Source organism: Capra hircus, chromosome 25 (assembly GCF_001704415.2).
Source record: "Capra hircus breed San Clemente chromosome 25, ASM170441v1, whole genome shotgun sequence".
Classification (NCBI taxonomy): domain Eukaryota; kingdom Metazoa; phylum Chordata; class Mammalia; order Artiodactyla; family Bovidae; genus Capra; species Capra hircus.
In genome coordinates, this window is record NC_030832.1 from 361,677 (window position 1) to 381,975 (window position 20,299).

The window sequence follows — 20,299 nt, forward strand, 5'->3', positions numbered from 1 at the left end:
GGGCCCCAGAGCAGAGCCTGGCTTCTTGACACTTGTCCACTTCCTCCCAGCGGTGCACCATCCTGGGCTGGGTACAGGCTCCATGGTGGATGGGCAGCCTGGTCCATAGGACGAGGGCACCTGGAAACCTCTCCAGGAACGTGTTCTCCTGGAGGAGTCGGGGGCTCAGGTGGAAACCCCCAGTGTGCGGCAGGGGCAGGGTGCAGTGTGGGGAGAGGAGAAATTTACTAGCAAATCGTATTGTTTCTACTACAGATGTGCAGACATGCATGCGTGTTAAGTCACTTTAGTCATGTCCGACCCTTTGTGACCCTGTGGACTGTAACCTGCCAGGCTCCTTTGTCCATGGGATTCTCCAAGCAAGAATACTGGAGCGGGTTGCCATGCCCTCCTCCCGGATCTTCCTGACCCAGAGAGCGAACTCATGTCTCTTAAGTCTCCTGCACTGGCATTAGGTTCTTTACCCCTGAGCCACCTGGGAGCCCTCCTGTCGTGTGGGTCCTGTCACAGCTGGAGACTTGTGAGAGCGTCCTGTCGCTGCCCTCCTGAAGGTGGAGGAGCGGGAGCAGGAAATGCCTGTGGAAAGCGACGGCTCTGGGAAGCCGCGGTTCCCAGGTCAGTGTGGGCGCAGCCACAGAATCTGCCCCGCTGCACTGGTTCCGGTTCCGCGGCTCGGTGATCCTGTGTTACCTGAGCCGCCCTGCGCAGCCTGAAGTGCCGCGCGGCTTCTGCTCCCGCGGGTCCTCACCGGGCTGGAGGCCAGGGCTGCTCCCCCTCCTCTTCCTTCCAGGCTGCACTTGCTGACGAGCCCCCTTCAGCTCTAGCCTGGTCGCCTCCTAGGCCTGGGCGCGTGCTGGGATGTCAGACGGACGCCTCAGACTCATGCCACCGCGGTGTCCCCAGCTCAGTAACAGTCCCCACCATCCAGTGACTCGGGCCGGAACCTCTCTCTCTCACCCGACGTCTGGTCCACCCTGCACCTGACTGGCTCTGTGGTCAGGACGCATCCAGCGTCCCGCCAGGTCTCCAGCTCAGCTGTGGCTCTGCCGGGACTGTGGGGGCGCAGCCTCGACACCCCCTTCCACAGCCAGAGCCTGCAGGCGGCCAGACGGCACTGTCCCAGCAAATGCCGCAGCCGCCGTGCTCAGAGCTCTCCTGGGTGCTGGCCTCCTTCCTGGCACGGGCCCCTCACTCACCCTGGCCATCCCTGAGCGCCCCAAGGCGCTCTGTGAGCTGGCTTGACCCCGCGGGCCCCGTGGCCTCCGCCTGGGCTCTGCCCAGCCATGCCCTGGGACTCAGCGTCCTCCACCATGCTCGTTCACATGGTGGGCACAGTCCAGTTCCTGGTGGCTGTGGGGCTGAGATCCCCGGCAGTTGGCAGGTAGTTGGCAGTCAGTGGCCTTGGGTCCCAGCGGCCACCCGCAGGTCCAGCCACGTGGCCCTCACCACTCAGCAGCTTCCTTCTTGTGGCCAGCTGCCTGTGACAGGGAACGCACTGGCCTGTCGCATCGCATTCCCAAGCCCTCTCAGGACCCTGTCCCCACAGCGTCTGGTCCTGGAGCCGGGTCTTTGCCCGGGGCACCTGTGGTCAGGCCCCCCAGTGAGCCACTCTGGCTTGTCGGCTCTTCAGTGACCATTTTTATGTATAAACGGGTGGTCAGGGACTCAGAGACCAAGAACAGAAAAGCAGAAGGCGCCTGAAGGGAATAGGGTCAGTGCAAAGAGCAGAAGAAAACTTGGGAAATGACACTAGTTATATTGTCAGATTAAATAAGGTATCGCATTCAGAGAACTGGAACGCACCCTCCGAAGTTAAAAATGGAATAAAAGCGTTTTTTCAATAAGTCAGAAGCAAAGATCAAGTCAAGAATACATGGTAGAAGGTTCTTTAAAAGGCAGAGAGACTAGGAGATGAAAGGTGAGGGGAGAGGGAAGGGTCTGCGGGACTGACCGGTGTTGTTGGACCTGAGGAGCCAGGCTGGGCACACGGACTGCCTCCAGGTGGCAGGCTCTTCCTGTGAGTGGAAAGTGTCCCTAGCCAGCACGGTGCATCCTGTCAGCAGACAGCAGGAGGTGAAAACAGCCTCCAAAGCGTTAGGGCAGGCAGGCTCCTGAGGGTGCGGGGCGGGAGCTCCGGGCACACCGCACACCCTGCTCGCGCCGCCCTGAGGTGAGGGGTGCTGAGACGGAGGGCGTGGGCGAGGGGACCCGAGGAGACCCAAGGTGCTGGGGGGCCCTGGGGATCTGACGTAGCAGTAGGTATGCAGACGCTGGAGGCAGGGGACCCAGGAGACTGCCAAGTGGGGAGGAGATTAGGTACGGAAGGCAGTGGGGCCGTTTAAACGCCTCTGTCCACCGGAAATACCGACATTGTCCGGGATGTGAATGCTGCAGAGGGCCTGGCTAGGCTTGGGGTGGGGCCGGCGGGTGTGGAATTCCCATTTTTTAGCCACAGGAGGCCGAAATGCAGCCTGCAAACCTGACAGCCCAGGAGGTGCCCCCAGGAGTGCATTAGTTTCACATGAAGGCAGTGACCCCCAGAATAAACTATCGGGAGGAGAAGAACAGAGACGGGCTTCTGGACAGAGCAGGGTAGGCGGGCGGGCGGGAGGCAGGTCTGTCCTGCCCACCATTCAGCCCTGTGACTGCCAAGCTGTGTGCCTGTGCACACCTGCGCCTGGTAACTGTCTGTTGCTGCTTTCCCGCCTTAGGCTCGGGCCTGGGTTAGGGGTCCAGAGGTGTCCTGTAAGGAATGATGCCTCCCCTCTGTTTTGTGCAGAGAGCTGCCGGTTAGGCCAGAGGGCATGATGCCGTCACGTGGCCGGGAGCAGGGCCTGGTCATCCCTGGTCAGAGGAGAGCCAAGTGGGGGACCCTTTGGTAGCCTCTTGGGGGGCCCACAGCACCGCTCCTGAGGGCTGACTCGCAGGGTTGAGTGGGAGGCCTTTGTTTCCAGCGGCGCCCCCTCTTCACCCTGATGAACGGGGTGCATGAGAGGAGCAGACGTATCCTCTGCTACTCCTGTAAATGGTTATATCTTTTCAGCATGTTTGCAAAAAGCTCGACTGTTTTCCCGAGTATTCTCACATGCATTTTAGTATTTTATTATCTTTAAAATTACACAGAGACAGCTCTATGGATATACTAGAAACCACTGAATTGTACCCTTTGAGTTGGTGAATTGTATGTCTGTAAAGCTGTTAACAGATATAATGTGGTCAGGACGGCTGTGTCCCATGAAGTGGCTGGAGGCACCCCTGCCCCGGAGCCCGGCCTCCCTGACCCCTGCCTCCTACACCAGGAAGATCTTCTTGGTGTTGAGCTGGGCGGACAGCGAGCTCTCAGAGCCTCGGTGATGACAGCTGCAGGGGCAGCAGCTTCTGAGGCCCCGTCCTGGAGTGTGTCGGGAGGAGCTGCCGGTGGATGGTTTCAGCTGGGCGCTGAGTGGCCACCCCGTGTGCACGGCGGCCACGGCTGGCGACACTGCAGCGTCCACGTCTATGTGAAGACGCCTCTCGAGGGCATGAGGAATGAGCTTTCTACCTGAGACCGGCACCATGCTTCCCTTCCAGAATTTTCTAAGCCCTCCCCCTTAAAGCAGGGGTGGTTAGTTGATTCATAAGAGGTGATCTAGGGTCACCCCTCCAGCTGCAGAGGCAGGTGGCCTCCCGGTGCAGGGATGGCGCAACTTGGGCGGCCCAGAGGCGTTCTGGGCAGGGGGGAGAGCCTCTGTGCACGCAGCTGCTCCGGAGATGCCCCTGGAGAGACGGTCATTCTCAGTGGGTGGACGTCTGGGCTGTCTCCACGGGCCGCCACCCGTCAGGCGTCTGTAACCCTTCATGTACATCTGTTCTCATTTCTCTTGAGCATACCTAGAAGTGAAATGGCTGGATGGTGTGTAGGAGTTAGGCTGACCTGAGGAATCTCCAGAGCTTTCCAAACTGGCCGTGAAATCTTCCAGCCGCAGTGGCGTTCCTCCACACCCTGCAAACACTGGTGTGCGTGTGCAGCCACCTATGGTCTAGCCATTCAGACACACGTGGACCTCGTTGCAGTGGGATTGACATCCCCTAACGGTCTTGAGACCTGAATCGACTGAAACTTGTTTATGTCTTGATAAATATGTTCCATGTGTACTTGGAAGGATTCTGCTTTTGCAGGCTGGAGTGTTGTCAGTGTTAGTTTGGGTTGAGCTACTTCTGGTAAGACGGCTATTCTGTCAGTGGTACGATTCGGGACAGCAGTAACCAGAGGGGCAGGAGAGAGAGTGGAGCTTCCCGGTGCTTCTGTGGCTGGAGGGAGCAGTGAGTGGGGAAGATGACCTGGTGTCCTCTCCTGAGATTCTGTCTGCACAGGGCTTCCCAGGCGGCATGTGGTAAAGAGCCCACCTGCCAATTAGGAGACTTGAGAGACTCGGGTCCAATCCCTGAGTGAAGAAGATCCCTTGGAGGCAGGCACAGCAATTCACAGGCACGGCACGCCAGTATTCTTGGAGAATCCCATGGACAGTGGGGCTTGGTGGGCTACAGTCCACGGGGTCGCACAGAGTTGGACATGACTGAAGGGACTTAGCAGGCACTCATGTCTGCACAGCTGTAGCAGAAGCAGTGTGATTTGCCAGTAAATTTCTCATGTTAGAAGAACCGTGTGGGAGCCAGTCTGTCTGCCTACAGCTGGTTGCAAAGCAGGGTTCTCTTGTGGATGCTTCTATGGCTTCCCATGCCGTCTGCCCGGGGAGGTGCTGGCTGGCTTGGACGGGCTGTGTGTCGCTGGGCTTGGTTTCCTGTCTCTTCTTTGCAGAAAGGGCAGGTTCTTAATTTCCAGGCCTGTTTTTGTTTTTTCCCTTGAAACCTCCAAATGGAGTACTTTGGCCTTGGAGAATTGGAACCATCCCCCAAATCATCAGCCCCATGGATGTTGATTTATCCTCCAGATTTTGCAGAAAAATAAAGTGGACTTCAGAAAATGCCTGCTTCAACTCAACAGGAGCATATTCTAACATGGTAACTAATTAACAATTTGTTTTAAAAGCACTGGTTAATATTTCCTAAGGAAAATCTTGGTACTTTGTGTCCAGTTGTAGCTTCATTGTTGAAATTCTTAGGAATCCTAAAGACAGATTGGCAGGAGTGGATTTCAGGCCCCCAGCAAGGCACTCCCCAGACATCAAGGCCTGAGTGAGGGTACTGAGTGGGGACTCAGACTCTGTGGTTTCAGGAAGTCACCTGCTGAGTGGACTTCCAAGCCACCATTTCAGGGACACGTGGGCCCTATGGTGGAGGGACAGCAGGGGATCCTGGGCTGCAGCTCAGTTGGCTCGAGGTGGTCCCTGCCCTGCAGGTCAACAGCGGGGAGAAGGCCGAACGTGGCAGTGCCCCCGCCTGCCCTGCGCAGAGCGGTGTTCGTGGTGGCGTGGGCGGGTGGATTCAGCACACCGGATGCCCTCCCGGCCTGCACCCTCCGAGTGGTGCACCCGTGTGGTCCAAGGTCCACTCTCTCCCTGGCTGACCAACTCCGCCTTCCCACCCTCTCGTCCCCCACCTTTCCTCTCTCTTTCTTGCTCGTCTTCTTTTCTTTCTTATTTTCATTTGGGAGCGTTCAGTAGAGAGAGCTGTGTGGTGCCTCCCTGGTGCCCGCGCCCCTGCCCCCACCCCAGGTGTAACCTCATATGTGCCTTAGCCTCAGAATAGTGCAGTAAGTGTATAGCAAAAAGCAGTGCACTTGGGGAAATTACTGAAATACCACTGTCTTACCTGTGAAGATTAACCACCATTCCTTAACATCATCAAGTATTCAGTCAGTATTCAGTGTCCTGGATCAGTCAATATTCAAGTTTCTAATTATTTCTTAAATGAGAGTAAAATTCTTTAAAATTTGAGGTCAGATGCAAGAAGTCCCCGCGTGGTCGGTGTGTCTCCTGAGTCTCCTAGTGAGTCTTCTCTTAAAGACAGCAGGTCCTCTGTTTGTTAGGGTCCCTGGATTGGGTTTTGCTGGTCACCCCCCCTGTAGTATTGGCATATGTGGCTTTGATCATAGTTGTTCAGACACTCGGAGAAGGCAGTGGCACCCCACTCCAGTACTCTTGCCTGGAAAGTCCATGGACGGAGGAGCCTGGTGGGCTGCAGTCCATGGGATCGCACAGAGTCGGACACGACTGAGCAACTTCACTTTCACTTTTTACTTACATGCACTGGAGAAGGAAATGGCAACCCACTCCGGTGTTCTTGCCTGGAGAATCCCAGGGACGGGGGAGCCTGGTGGGCTGCCATCTATGGGATCGCACAGAGTTGGACACGACTGAAGTGACTTAGCAGCAGCAGTTCAGACACTAAGTTGTGTCCAGCTCTTTGTGACCCCGTGGACTGCAGCATGCCTGTCTTGCCTGTCCTTCACCATCTCCTGGAGTTTGTTCAGACTCATGTCCACTGAGTCGGTGATGCCATCCAGCCATCTCGTCTTCTGTCATCCCCTTCTCCTCCCGCCTTCAATCTTTCCCAGAATCAGGACTCTTTTCCAATGAGTCGGCTCTTCACATCAGGTGGTCAAAGTATAAATCACTCGTTTTTTGCATATTCAAAGGGTTTCTTCCCTTTTCCTTTAAAGTCTAAGAAATATACCAGAGTAAGTCTTAGGTGAGGTCCTTTAGGGTTGGGAGTTGATACTTGTAGGTACCCAGTATATTCTCTCGATAGGCACCTGAAACATGGTAACTCAACTTCGATAAAAATAATAATATAATGAAGTAAAATCTCAAGGAGAAAACAATTATGTAGTTAAAAGCTATTTTTTAATTCTAGGGAACTTTTCCTAAGTAGTTTTGTCTTGTTTATTTCGGCTGCTCTGGGTCCTCGCTGTGGCCTGTGGATGTCTGTCTAGCAGCAGCCCTCCGGCTTAGTTGCCCTGATACATGTGGGATCTTAATTGCCGGACCAGGGATCAAACTTGTGTTCCCTGAATTAAAAGTTAGATTCTCAACCCACTGGAGCACCAGGAAAGTCCGAGTGTCTTTCTAATGAATTTTTCTTGGAAGATAGTTGATTGGCAGTGTTGTCTAATGGTGTGTTTTAAAAAGCCAAAATATTAAATTTTGATGAAATCCAATTTATACTTCGAAACAAACTTACCTTCTTTTAGGAGACTTCCATTCTCTGGAGTTTCACGTGAGCATCGTCCGGCTTCTTTGTCATTTCTGATGTCCGCCGTCTGCTTGCTGGGGTCCCTTTACCGAGGTGTCTGCTGGGAGGCCTGTGGTGGCGCTGGCCTCTGCTGTGTGATCGGCTGCAGTCATGCCGGGACGGCAGTGCACCCAGGAAGCGCGGCGGCGGCCCGCGCGCAGGGTCTCGGTCAGCGGGTTGTGGTCTTGGGTGCTGTTGGCGGAGCCTGCCTGGAGGAGGCCCATGCCCTGGCTGGAGCTGTGGCTGGCAGTCCTGTCAGAGGACCGGACGGCCCGACTCCTCAGCGCCGCCCCTCGTAAGCTGGCTGCTCCTCTGAACGTGGGGACAGCCACATGCAGAGTGACAGCTCGGGTAACCTGCTCACTTGGCCATTGCAGGTGACGGACCTCACGAGGTACTTGGATCCCAGTGGGCTCGGTGTGATCAGCTTCGAAGACTTTTACCGGGGGATTGAGGCGATCAGGAATGGAGGTGAGTTGCCCACACACTTCCTCGTTCCCTCCCTGCTGCTGAGCGACCCCCAGCCCCAGCTCCCCTGCTGAGCTTCAGGCCCCCTCCCATCTTTGCCCCTCATGCCCTGCCCTGCAGGGTTCCGTGGCTCAGCTACTCATCCGTGATGTTGGACATGGGTCTGCTGCCCCCAGAAGTCTTTATGGAAACCTTCAAACATACAAAAACACTGCAAGACCCACAGTGAACACCCCCCGACCCCTGTATTTGCTGTCCGCAGTCTGCAGGCAGCATCGCATGTCCACCTGCCCCCTGTCCACCGCTTTGTTTCGGTGGGATGGGTTTTAGGTCGGTTCACCCGCATGCACTCCCCCAGTCACTGTGTCCTGCGTGTCTCATCATCCAGAGTTGGGTGGTGGTTTGCAGTCTCCTTTTGGGTACAAACTCTCCTTGAGTGAAGTGCCCAGATCTTCAATGAGCCCTGCTGAGAATGGTGACATCCTCATGCAGGGGGTGTAGACCCCTGCCCAGAGCTTTCCCTGCCCCCGGACAGCTCTCTGCCAGCCTGCCGAGCCCCTGCCCTCCCGCCTCGCCTCCTCAGCTGGTCTCCATCAGCACACGTCAGCCTGGCCGCTGTGGGCTTCTCATAAACACACCGTCAGCTGTGCTGCACCGTCGGGTTCACCACCTGTAACACTCGCGTCCCACAGGTGCTGCTGCGTGTCAGGGTCCCCAGTGTGAGCCGTGCTCGCTTGTGTGGCTGTGTGCTTTACCTGTCCACCCCCAGGCGATGGCAGCAGTCTGTCCCCAGTGTCCCCCAGGCGATGGCAGCAGTCTGTCCCCAGTGTCCCCCAGGCGATGGCAGCAGTCTGTCCCCAGTGTCCCCCAGGCGATGGCAGCAGTCTGTCCCCAGTGCCCCCCAGGCAATGGCAGCAGTCTGTCCCCAGTGCCCCCCCCAGGCAATGGCAGCAGTCTGTCCCCAGTGCCCCCCCCCAGGCGATGGCAGCAGGCTGTCCCCAGTGCCCCCCCCAGGCGATGGCAGCAGGCTGTCCCCAGTGCCCCCCCAGGCAATGGCAGCAGTCTGTCCCCAGTGCCCCCCAGGCGATGGCAGCAGTCTGTCCCCAGTGCCCCCCCCCAGGCGATGGCAGCAGGCTGTCCCCAGTGCCCCCCAGGCGATGGCAGCAGTCTGTCTCCAGTGCCCCCCAGGCGATGGCAGCAGGCTGTCCCCAGTGCCCCCATGTGATGGACAACAGTCTCTGCAGTGTGGAGTCCTGATAAATGAACCTCCTAGTGACGTCAGGTCCAAGTCTGTGTGTGGATGTGTTTTCAGGGCTCTAGGACCTGTGCTGTGTGCCCAGATTCACGTGTACCCCTCGTTGGAGCCCTCCACGCGGGGTCAGGGGGTCTCTGTGTACAGGGCTACAGCTGCCGGTTGGGCTTGGTCCCTGGGGTCCTGGGATCAGTGGGGAGGTCATGTGTCCTAGAGGTCGGTGGTTCTGTTGGTGTTTGTCTCCAGCAGCTTCTTATTGGCTATAAGTTGAAGGTGAAGGGAGTCGGCCCCAGGACTGGTGGGTCACGGGAGAAGCTTTTGCAGCTCTGTCTGAGGGTCTGGGGGTGGGAAGGCGGTGGGAGCATGCGGTCAAGCCCGGGACACCAGGAAAACCAACGGGAAGCGTGCTTCTGGAGGGGCTCAGCCCGTGGGGCCACCGTGTGTGCAGTCACAGTGATCAAAGAGCTGGGCACTCAGGCGACTGGAGACCAGCGCCATGCTGCCCTGTGGGCACGGGGTAGACATCCCGGAGCTCGGGAGACTCGAGGGGCACGGCCGTGCTGAGCACCCGCTGGCTGCTCTCGGCCTGTGGCCCGGTACATCTCCCAGCCTCGGGTGGCAGGTCAGTCTACTCCTCGGGCCCACTGTGGGTGACCGAGGAGCAGCCACTGACTAGCGGGCACTGGCCCCGCCTGTGGGCGGGACGCGTCCTGTGATTTACCGACAGAGGGGTGATGCGTCATGGTTCCCTGGGCCAAGGGGCAAAGGGGCTGGGAGGAGCTTGGCGTCTCCACGCCTTCCAGCTGGGGCTTCCGCTGCGTGGGCAGGGAGGAGCCCGGAACAGTGGCCAGCAAGCGACAGTGCCGGGCCATCTGTGTGGCTCTCTCTGAGCCCTGTCCACGATTCTGCTGCTCTGCTTTGATGGCCCACGGGTGACAAGAAAGGGAGCAAGTTCTGCTGTAGGAATTCCGGGGGGCTCGTGACCTGGGAGGCCCCCACCCTGGACCTCAGGAGTCTGAATGTGCTCCTGGAAGACCCGTGACCGGGCGGGAGCGGCCAGAGTGGTCCTGGCTGTTCAGGAGGTGTGGGAGCCGCCAGCGCCTCAGCTCCCAGAGCGGGCTGGGGCCAGGCCTCCAGGGGATGTGCTGGTGGGGACGCCGTTCCTGCCTGTGGGGACGCCATCCCTGCCTGTGGGGACCTGCTGGGCAGGTCAGGCTGTGGGCCCTGCTCTTCCTTTGTTTGGCTGAGTGGCTTGTGGGATCTCAGTTCCCCGACCAGGGGTTGAACTTGGGTCCCAGCAGTAGAACTGTGGAGAATCCATTGGGCCGCCAAGGAACTCCCCCTGCTTTCCCTTGTTTCTTTGGTAATCTGACGTCATCATTTAGCTTTTGTTGGGAATGGAGAGTGAAAATAAAAATAGAATAAAAGCAGGTCAGAGACGCTTTTGAAATTGTTAACTCACAGGGAAACGGGGAGCGTGCTCGCCCGGCCTGCGTCCAGCCAGAGTTCACCCCAGGCCGTCCTGCCGGCACGCTTGCCGGGGCCGCCGCAGCTGTGGGCACGTCTGTCAGACGTGTGGCCTGTGTGCGGCACGGAGCGCTGACTCTGCGTACTGACCCAGTTTTGCAGAAAAGCACAGGAGTTTGCTGTCCTCGCCGTAGGCCTCGTTTCAGGAATAGAACGAGATTGAGGAGGGTGTTCCAAATGGGCCACTGCTCCAGCTCGTCCCCCGCCAGGCTCTGATGGAGACTTGTCTTAGTTCAATAGAGAAAACTGATAAAGAACCATGCTGAGTTCCCATCCAGCTTGTAGAAGCTCCGCTGCGTTCACATCCCCTCCATCTCGGGGTCAGCGCCTGTCTCTGGGATCTGAGTCCAAGCCCACTGCGGCTTCATGACTGGCCCTGTTCTGAAAGCTTTAGGTCCTCTGTTTGGTTTTCGAAAGTGCAAGCAAGACTTAACATTTGAAAGTGGGAAGACAGGCAGTGTCAGCCTAGCCTTTGCCAGCTTTGCGCTGGGAAGCCGTCCTCTCCCTCCTCGGTCCATGGAAACCCTCTCGCCGTGGTTTTGCCGCTGGTCACCTGCTCTGGAGACCAGGCCTCCACACGGGGCCCCGGGGCTGGAGGCCAGCCAGCGCGGGGCCTGGGTCCAGCCTGCCACACTCCGAGGTGCCGCCGCAGCTGGTGACTTTCTTGGGAAGACGCCACAAGCAGCAGCAGCGGGCATGCCTCGGTTCTTCTGACGGGAGCCTTGCGGGTGCTGGGCCTTGAGTTGGCGGGGATGCCTCAGTGACTGGACCTGTAGACGCTCGGCTCTGCCAGGCCATCGAGGGGAGCATGACTGTTCCTCTCGGCCTGAGGGCTCTGCAGAAGCAGGGCAGCACCGTGGTCCTGCCGCTGCTCTGTGCCAAGGGCCCCTCCCCAGGTGGTCCTGTGACCCCAGGCTACGGACCTCAGAGCCTGGCTGGGGGCCGATGACTTAGGTCCAGATGCTGGAGAAGAGCGTCCCTGACCCAGGAGGCTGGAGCTGACGTCCCAGCGTCCTTGCGCGTGCACGTTGGGGGCTGGCTGGTGCGGTCGGCCTTGGGACGTCCGGCTGATGTGGTACACTCAGCATGGGCCTGGCATGGGTAGACAGTTACTGCTGGCACCTGTGTTGTGCTCACAGCTTGGACGCCCTGCATGTGGGTTTTCCTCAGGAGCAGCTCTCCGATAGCCACCACCCAGAGTGAGCACAGGCCCCTGCGGGTGCCGGCGGCCCTGCCTTGCCCCTGGCCTGACCGCAGGCCCGAGTCTCTACAGCCCATCCTGGGCCTGATGCTTGCTAGGACGGCCAGAGCCCCGGCAGGCGCTTTGCTGCCCAGTCCTTGTTGATTTGTGAGCAGCAGGGGGCAGGGCCTGACGTGGGGCGTCTGGGCCGTGCCACCCTCCTGACTCCTGCGGGTGCTCCCAGCCCAAACTCCCTGACCCCCTCCGTCCGGGGTGTGAGTGGAGGCTCCATTCCATGGGTGGGACTGGTTAACCCCTGACCTTGGGAGACTACCTGTGTCTCCACTCCCTCCTTGTCCCAGGAGGTCAGAGGTCAGGGGTGGGGTGTAGGGTCCCCTGGCAACCAGCCCCCGTCCTCTGAGAGTCACCTGACTGGTGTGAACCCAGGTGAGGTTGAAGGGGCTTGTTATGCACAAAAGAAGCTCCTCTCACCCTCCACTCAGGAAATCCCAGGTTCTCGGGGCTCTGTGCCAGGACAGGGAAGAAGACCAGGTGGATGTTTGTCGTGATGTCGGGGTGTCTCTGCAGGGCGGCTGCAGAAACAAGGGCATCATGCCTGCTCCTTGGAACGGGCTCGGGCTCCTCAGAGGCTGGGGGCAGGGGGCAGGGCATTTCCTTCAGGAGGGTTGCTGCTGTGGGGTCCTGTCTGAGAAGTGGGGTCTCTGCTGACATCAGTGTAACCCAGCGTGATGTGATGGAGTTTTCTTGAGACTCATTATAAAATAAAACATGTTGTAGACGATAAAGTAAAAAAAGGGGAGAAATGAAAGCCGTGCGAGTCTGGCATGCTGGACAGACGTTATCTCCTGACCCGACCCTCGCCGGATAGGTTCTTGAAAATACGGCATCCGGGACTTCGCTGGTGGTCCCGAGGGTAGGACCCTGTACTCTCGGTGCCGAGGGCCCAGGTTCGCCCCCTGACTGGGGACCTGAGCTCCCGAAACCACATGATGCAGCTAAAATAAATAAGTAAATAAACGAACTAATGAAAAAGGAGCCTGGCACCTTGTTCCTTCTCGAGCTGGAGAGCACCGCAGAGCTCTGTGTCCTCCGCCTTCTCCTTACAGCACAGCAACTCTGTGAGGAAGGACCCTCTTGCCATTCGGGCCCCCCAGAGCTGGCACGAAGCCGAGGCTCCAGGGGCCGCACTGCCTGTAGCCGCCCGCCCACACCTCCCACGGCCACGCTGGCCCCACCCGTGCCCGCCCTGTGTGCCCGTCCCTGTGACACCGTGGAGGGGCCCGGGGCCGTCGCTGAGCTGTCTCCTCTCTCCCGTGCCCGCCCCGTGTGCCCTTCCTTGTGACACCGCGGGGGTGCCCGGGGCCGCCGCTGAACCATCTCCTCTCTCCTGTGCCCGCCATGTGTGCCCGTCCCTGTGACGCCGTGGAGGGGCCTGGGGCTGCCGCTGAACCGTCTCCTCTCTCCCGCAGATCCTGACAGCCCGCTGTGCGGTGTCACACCCGCCCCTGACGAGGAGCTGCCTGCCTGCCCTGAGGAGTTCGATGACTTCGTGACCTTTGAGGCAAGTGGTTTTCCTGGGAGAGCCGAGAGGGAGTCTGATGGACACACGCCCCCTCCTCGTGCACCCTAAACCCTGCGTCACTCGCTGGTCCCTGGGGAGCGCCGTGCAGGGCAGGCAGGGGGCACTGTGACTGCCCGGTGGTCGGCAGGGGTCTGCTCTCCGTGCTTTGCACCCGAGGCTGATGGCAGGAGGGTCTCTGGGGCCTGGGGTCAGCAGGGCCAGGCTCTCCTGTGTCATTGCTGGGCCCTTCTGCCAGGCCACCGGGATGTATGGTGAGGGCCTTGTTTTATCAAAAATGTCCCTAGACCCAGAAAATGGGCCTGGGGATGCTTGACTTACCCCTTGCTGCCTTTAGCCCCTGCCCCCAAGAGGGCTCAGTGGGAAAGAATCTACCTGCCAATGCAGGATTCGCTGTATCTGGCATCCGGTCCCATCACTTCATGGGAAATAGATGGAGAAACAGTGGAAACAGTGTTAGACTTTATATTTTGGGGCTCCAGAATCACTGCAGATGGTGATTGCGGCCATGAAATTAAAGGACGCTTACTCCTTGGAAGAAAAGTTATGATCAACCTAGATAGCATATTCAAAAGCAGAGACATTACTTTGCCAACTAAGGTCTATCTGGTCAAGGCTATGGTTTTTCCTGTGGTCATGTATGGATGTGAGAGTTGGACTGTGAAGAAGGCTGACTGCTGAAGAATTGATGCCTTTGAACTGTGGTGTTGGAGAAGACTCTTGAGAGTCCCTTGGACTGCAAGGAGATCCAACCAGTCCATTCTGAAGGAGATCAGCCCTGGGATTTCTTTGGAAGGAATGATGCTAAAGCTGAAACTCCAGTACTTTGGCCACCTCATGCGAAGAGTTGACTCATTGGAAAATACTTTGATGCTGGGAGGGATTGGGGGCAGGAGGAGAAGGGGACGACAGAGGATGAGATGGCTGGATGGCATGACCGACTCGATGGATGTGAGTTTGGGTGAACTCTGGGAGTTGGTGATGGACAGGGAGGCCTGGCATGCTGTGATTCATGGGGTTGCAAAGAGTCGGACACGACTGAGCGACTGAACTGAACTGAACTGAATTAGTAGAGACTCGGGTTTGACTCCTGGGTCGGAAAGATCCCCTGGAGAAGGAAATGACAACCCCTTCCAGTGTTCTTGCCTGGAGAGTCCCATGGGCAGGAGAGCCTGACTGGCTATAGTCCACGGGGTCACAGAGTCGGACACGAGTGAGCAACTGAGCACACGTGCACCGTGGGGAGAAGGTGTGTGAGCGGAGCCACGGAGGAGACCCAGACAGCTTCATCACTGGGGCGGTGGGGGCAGAGGCTGGGAGGGCCCCGGTGGCTCCATCTGCAGTTTTTTTCTGTTTTGGCCACACGGCATGTGGGAACCTTTGTTCCCCTACCAGGGGTCGAACCCATGCCCCCTGCATCAGAAGCCTGGAGTCTTAACCACTGGACCACCAGGGAATTCCCGAGGAATTTCCTTTTTAAAAAACACAGCTGTGGCAGCCCTTCAGCCTGCTGTTGCCTGGGGCGGGGTGTGGGGAGAGGGTGGGCATGAGGCCATGCCCTGACCCTCTGGGCGTTGGCTCCTTGGCAAGTGAGAGCCTCTCGGAGTGCTGACAGCCCACAGGACCCCTGCCCTCCAAGCAGTCTTGGCGTCTTGTTTCCCTGCTCTGAGAAACTGGCCCTCAGTGGCACAGGTTCACTTCCTGCCAGCCCGGGCCTCCGGGGCCCTGGCAGCTGTTCACCCCTCACAGCTCTGTCCCAGAGCCCCAGCCGGGCCTGAGCCCCCGAGGACAGGAACCGCCCACCGTGCGTCCCCATTCAGTAGCGAGTGGTGCCTTCCTTCTGGCTGTGACTGGGGGTGCCGGGCCAGCCCTGCTGCGTGGGGACCAGGTGCCCGTGGGCATGAGTGCTTGCTGTGAGGGGCGGCGTGGTCGGGCTGGGAGGGTGTGCAGGCCTGGACATGTCAGCTGTCCAGCCCACCCTCAGCCCTGGACCCTGGGGTGGCGAGTTGGGGAAGGCTCTGGAAGACGACACACCTGGAGCCTCCCAGCACAGCAGCTCGGGCCGGGAGAGGCTGCTTGTCTTTGAGCGTCCAGGGAACCCTGGTCTCCTCGCTTCCCTGGGCGGCCAGCAGCTGACCTCTCCTGCCCGTTGACACCCCAGAGCTTGCTTTGCCATCAGTGTCTTCCATCCTGTTCTTCTCCGGTATCTCAGTTAAGAGTGTTCTGTTGATTCTTTGTATTTTATTTGTACGTGGGCATCATGGGTTGAATCGTGGCCCCCAAAAGTCCACCGGAAGCCGTGAAAGTGACCGTATTTGGAGACGAGATCTTTGCAGAGCTCGTTATGCTGGGTAGGGTGGGCCGTGACTCCGGTGACCAGGGTCTTTGGAAGAGAAAGGGAGAGGGCACACTGGAAGAAGGCGGTATGAAGACGGGGCAGAGCTGGAGAAACCTGGCCTCCACAGGAGCCACAGGAGGAATTCAGCCCTGCTGACAACTTCGCTTCCAACTTCTGCCTCCAGATCTACGGGAGAATACATTCCTGTTGCTCCAAGCCTCTGGTTTATGGAAATAGGATGCCCCAGGGAACTAGAGTGACTTCTGTGATCCAGATTGTGAGCGGCGTCAACACTGGGGCTGCCTCCCGGAGTCTGATGGAGCAGGCTTGGAGAGTTGTCCGGCTCCCGGCCCCCTTTTCTCTGCAGGGTGGACCCCTTGCGGCCCTCCCTCTGTGGTGATGCTTTGACTCTGGGCATGCCAGCCCTGCCTTGGGCTTGTCACCTTCAGAAGGTAGGGGGGAACCTGACAAAATGCAACAGGACTGCTGCTCAGGTGTTTACATCATAATTTGTTTTCAACAAGGAGGGAATATTTTAAGTTTTTGTTATTGTTTCAAAAGAAATAATACGCTTCGTTTTTTTCCTAGCAGTTTTAGGTTTATAGAAGATGAAGCAGATGGTACAGGGAGTTCCCAGTTCACCCCCCTCCCCCCCCCCCCACACACACTGTCCCTGCCATGAACATCTCCCACTTGTTGTGAAGAGAACCCGTATGGATACATTGTTACCGGCGAGGCACAGGGTTCCGTCCGCGCTCCATGTTGGCCGTGCAGGATCTGTAGGTGTTAATAGTTGTAGTTTTACTGCTCTAAGAATCTTCTCTGCCCCCCAGGTGCGCCCCTTCCTCCCACCAGCACCCCGACCTCTGAACTTGTACTGACTGTCTCCATAGTTTTGCTCTTTCATGATTTCATAGACTTGGTTGAATCTACAGCTTCGGGCCTTAAAGGTTCCTCCATGTGTTTTTTGCTTTTTAAGGTTTTAGATGTGGTTTTGAGAGGAGTGGAATAGGTGCTATATAGAGACTTGTAGTGGAGAAGGCAGTGGCACCCCACTCCAGTACTATTGCCTGGAAAATCCCATGGACGGAGGAGCCTGGTGGGCTGCAGTCCATGGGGTCGCACAGAGTCAGATGCAACTGATCGACTTCGCTTTCACTTTTCACTTTCATGCATTGGAGAAGGAAATGGCAACCCACTCCAGTGTCCTTGCCTGGAGAATCCCAGGGTCTGGGGAGCCTAATGGGCTGCCATCTATGGGATTGTACCGAGTCGGACACAACTGAAGCGACTTAGCAGCAGTAGCAGCAGCAGAGACTTGTAGAGAGCTGGGTTTTTTTTTTTCCCCCCTAAACTTTTGAATCGTGTAAGCCTAATAAATCCTGTAAGAATATGAGTGAAGATGATGTGTATTACATCCAGTACCACATTTGGAGACCCCCTGCCTTTTGTTGATTTTCTGGTGGGGTCCAGCAGTGCTGGTCAGGGGTGCCCTGTGTGTAACATCGAGGGCTCCTCCCGGGGCCTTTCCTGCCAGTGACGGGGGTCCGTGGCTCCCAGCGTTTCCCCAAGCGCCCCTGTGGCCCCAGCTTGTAGCAGAGCTCCCAGGAGCTCTTTGTTTTTGTTTTTTTGCCTTACCATGTGGCTTGCGGGATCTTATTAATAGTTTCCCAAGCAGGATTTGAAACTTCGTCCTTGACAGTGAAAGTGCCCCCAGAGAATTCCTCAGAAGAAAGTTTCTGATGTGGTTTCTAAGAAGGGGTGGGGGGTGAGTGCAGGTTGTCACTGAAGTTCGGTGACGGAGAAGAAGGCTCGGTGTGAATTTGAGCCCTTGAGGCAGAGAGCAGCTGGCAGTGGTGGAGGACCCTGCCTGCAGGAGGGGCCGCAGGAGGGGCCGGGCCCCTATCTGGACTGGCGTTGAGAACGGGAGGATAGGAGTGGGCTCTGCTGTGCCTTCTCTGGCTCCATCCTCCTCCCACTCCCAACCTTATAAGAAGATGGGGAAATAGGCTTTTTGTGCAAACTCTTATCAGAAGGGCTAGAAGAGCAAGAACAAAAGCCTCTCTGTTTTGAGAAATGTTTGTTAAAAGCTCAGCAAGCGTTTCCTGAACTTTGCCCCCTTGCCAGCCAGCGGAGCAGGTTTAATGGAGCCTGCCTGGGAGCGGGTTAAACAACTGCTGAGGCTGTGATGGACCTTCAGGTGGACAGACAGAACCTCCGCACGCCCGGCCAGTAGGAGGCTGCTGGAGCTGCCGGCCGACTGGACGCAGTGCCGGCACCCAGTTCCATGGGAAGGCTGTCTGCACACACGCCCTTCCTGGAGCTGCTGTGTGGAGCCGGCCAGCCGGGCGGGTGTCTGAGGGTAAGAGAAGGCAGGGCCCCGGCCACGATCGGCCCGGCCGCTGATTCCCCTCAGAGGGACCGTGGCCGGACGGCAGGGCCTCGGGCAGGCCTGGCCGCCCCGGAGCTCCTTGCTGGGGGCGGTGCGTGCAAGCTCCCTGCCCACCACGTTTTGTTACCTGGTGAGGAAACAGCCAAGCGTTCTCAGGCGCACTGGGATTTCCTTGAACTCATCCTGAGGCCCGTCTGGTCGCACCAGGGCTGCGGGGGCAGGGCTCAGAGCCCCTCTGTGCTCCTGCAGGGCCGCCCCACACAGCTTCTGCCTTCTGCCTTCTCCCTGGAAAACATCCGGCTTGTGACGCTTATTCAGGGCAGCCTGACTTGGGGAGACCAGCTGCCCTGTCCTCCTGGCCCTCTCAGCCCAACTCAGACTTTGCCTGGGGTCCTCCGGGAGCCCCAGGGCCTCCTGCCTGTGGGCTGCTCTGGGCCCTGGGGGCTGGTCCTGCTGTGGGAAGGAGTGTGGAAGGTGGGCGAGTGCTCCTCTCTGTCTGGCAGCTGGGATTAGCGCTTGCCTGGTCTTCCTGTGCCGGCAGGGGAGGAGGGTGACTTCCATCCTGAGCTGTCCTGCCGAGCCCCAGCAGGAAGGCTCACTCAGGCTGCAGCCATGACCGCAGGGGAGGTCAGACCTGCACATCAGGCCCACCCCGCTTCTGCGCACCCAGCTGCCCGTGAGGACCGGGGCCCTGCTGCCCAGAGGAGCCTCTGCTGGGGTGCGGCCTTGAGTCACACTCTGTCCTTGTGGGAAGCCTGTGTCTCAGGTGTGTGGGCCCACCTGCTTCTTGTCGAGGGCGAGTGGGGGGTGAGGAGGGCCCCGGGCAGCTGTCCCTCGGACCCGGGCGGTGAGTCCAGCCTCGACACCACAGTGCCTGCCTGCAGGCTCAGCTTGGAGCCAGTCACTCAGTGGTCATGAGAAGCACAGTGGGGGCCTCTTGAAGGGAGTCCCTGGTTTCAGTTTTGAAGTGAGCACTCTGTGGATTACATAGTCGCCGGGGACTTGGAGAAGTATGGGAACAGGAGCGTCGAGGAAGGCCTGCAGTGGGGACCTCGGGCCTTCCCTGTCTCACGCTGCCCCGGACCAGCTGGCACGTGGGCCCCCTTTCAGGCTGTCCCACACCTGCCCGTGTGGCGGCCACGTTCTGAGAGGTGGCAACCTCGGGAAAGCCGCGTCCGGCGTCCGTTCTCCCCTCGATGAGGCGCCCCTTGGACGCTCACCAGCTACACAGCTGGTGGACGGGTCACACGACTGGTGGACGGCAGACGGGGTCGGACCTGGTCTCCACTGGGCACAGGTGTGGGGGCCTCCGTGCAGGGCCCTCTGCCCCCCACAAATCTCTTGGCAGAGCCCGAGGTCAAAGTGCAGCCTCTCCAGCCTTTTCTCTGAAATCTCACTCATTTGTCCATCGTTAACCAGCGTGAAAGCTTGGCTGCTTTGCTAACCGGTTGCCCCTTGATTAAGGCTGAGGCTGCAAAGTGAAGGCAACTTGTGTATGGCTGCAGGTTCACTTGGACAGTCTGCAGACACTTACTTGGTGCTGGGTCCACAAGAGTGAAAACACAGGTGTGTTTAGTGGGAAATAGCCCTGAACTAGTGAATGTAATTGATCCAACAGTTGATGAATTCCGATTTTGAGGTTAGACCACGTAATTGAATTTCAGAGCAGTAGTCTGCATGTAGGTAGTAGTCATTGGTGGGGACTTTTAAATTGAAAAAGGCGTGTCCTTAGACTGTTGGACGTCAGTTCACGGGGTGTGTCACTCCAGTGCCGGGGCCCACAGAGGGCCGGCTCTCCCGGTGTGTACCCTGGGACGCTGGGGCACTTGTGTCTGCTTGAGGCATGTTTACATACACAACTAACTTTAAAACACACTGAAGTCTGCCGTGAGCCCCTGTTTCTGCTTGGAAGTGCAGGAGGGGCATCTCCTCATGGGCACTCCCCGCCGCGGGCCCCTTTCGCTGCTGGGACTGACTCTGGGCGTCTCTCCTAGGCCAACGAGGTGACGGACAGTGCGTACATGGGCTCCGAGAGCACCTACAGCGAATGTGAGACCTTCACGGACGAGGACACGGGCACGCTGGTGCCGCCCGAGTGCCTGGACACCGTGGAGGAGCCCGGGCACGGCGCCCTGCTGCTGCTGCCCGGCAGGTGCGTTCCCACTCGCCCGGCCGGCAGGGGTCGGCGGGGCCCTCGGGGGGTCCCGGCGGAGCCAGAGCCTGCGGAGGACCCCCGGGAGAGGCCGTGGGGCCGCCCGTCGGGTGCTCATGCGCCGTCGTGGGGGGGATTTGACTGGCGCTCAGGGCTTTGTCGTCACGGTCTTGGCTCTCGTGACGCAGCGAGAGACTCGCTCTTCGGGTCGCGTCCT

General features: G+C 58.3%; 1 protein-coding gene across 2 annotated transcripts in view; it reads left to right on the plus strand.

Moving 5' to 3' along the window:
• RAB11FIP3 (RAB11 family interacting protein 3) overlaps nucleotides 1–20,299 on the plus strand; it is a 58,240-nt gene that overhangs the window by 17,498 nt on the left and 20,443 nt on the right. Inside the window, exons 2-4 of one of the 2 annotated variants that reach the window (XM_018040630.1) lie at nucleotides 7,551–7,644; nucleotides 13,091–13,182; nucleotides 19,925–20,082. In XM_018040630.1, coding sequence (XP_017896119.1) covers nucleotides 7,551–7,644; nucleotides 13,091–13,182; nucleotides 19,925–20,082 — 344 coding nt within the window. Of the gene's footprint in view, nucleotides 1–7,550; nucleotides 7,645–13,090; nucleotides 13,183–17,690; nucleotides 17,901–19,924; nucleotides 20,083–20,299 lie in introns of those variants that run through there. The other variant, XM_018040632.1, reaches the window with a different exon arrangement.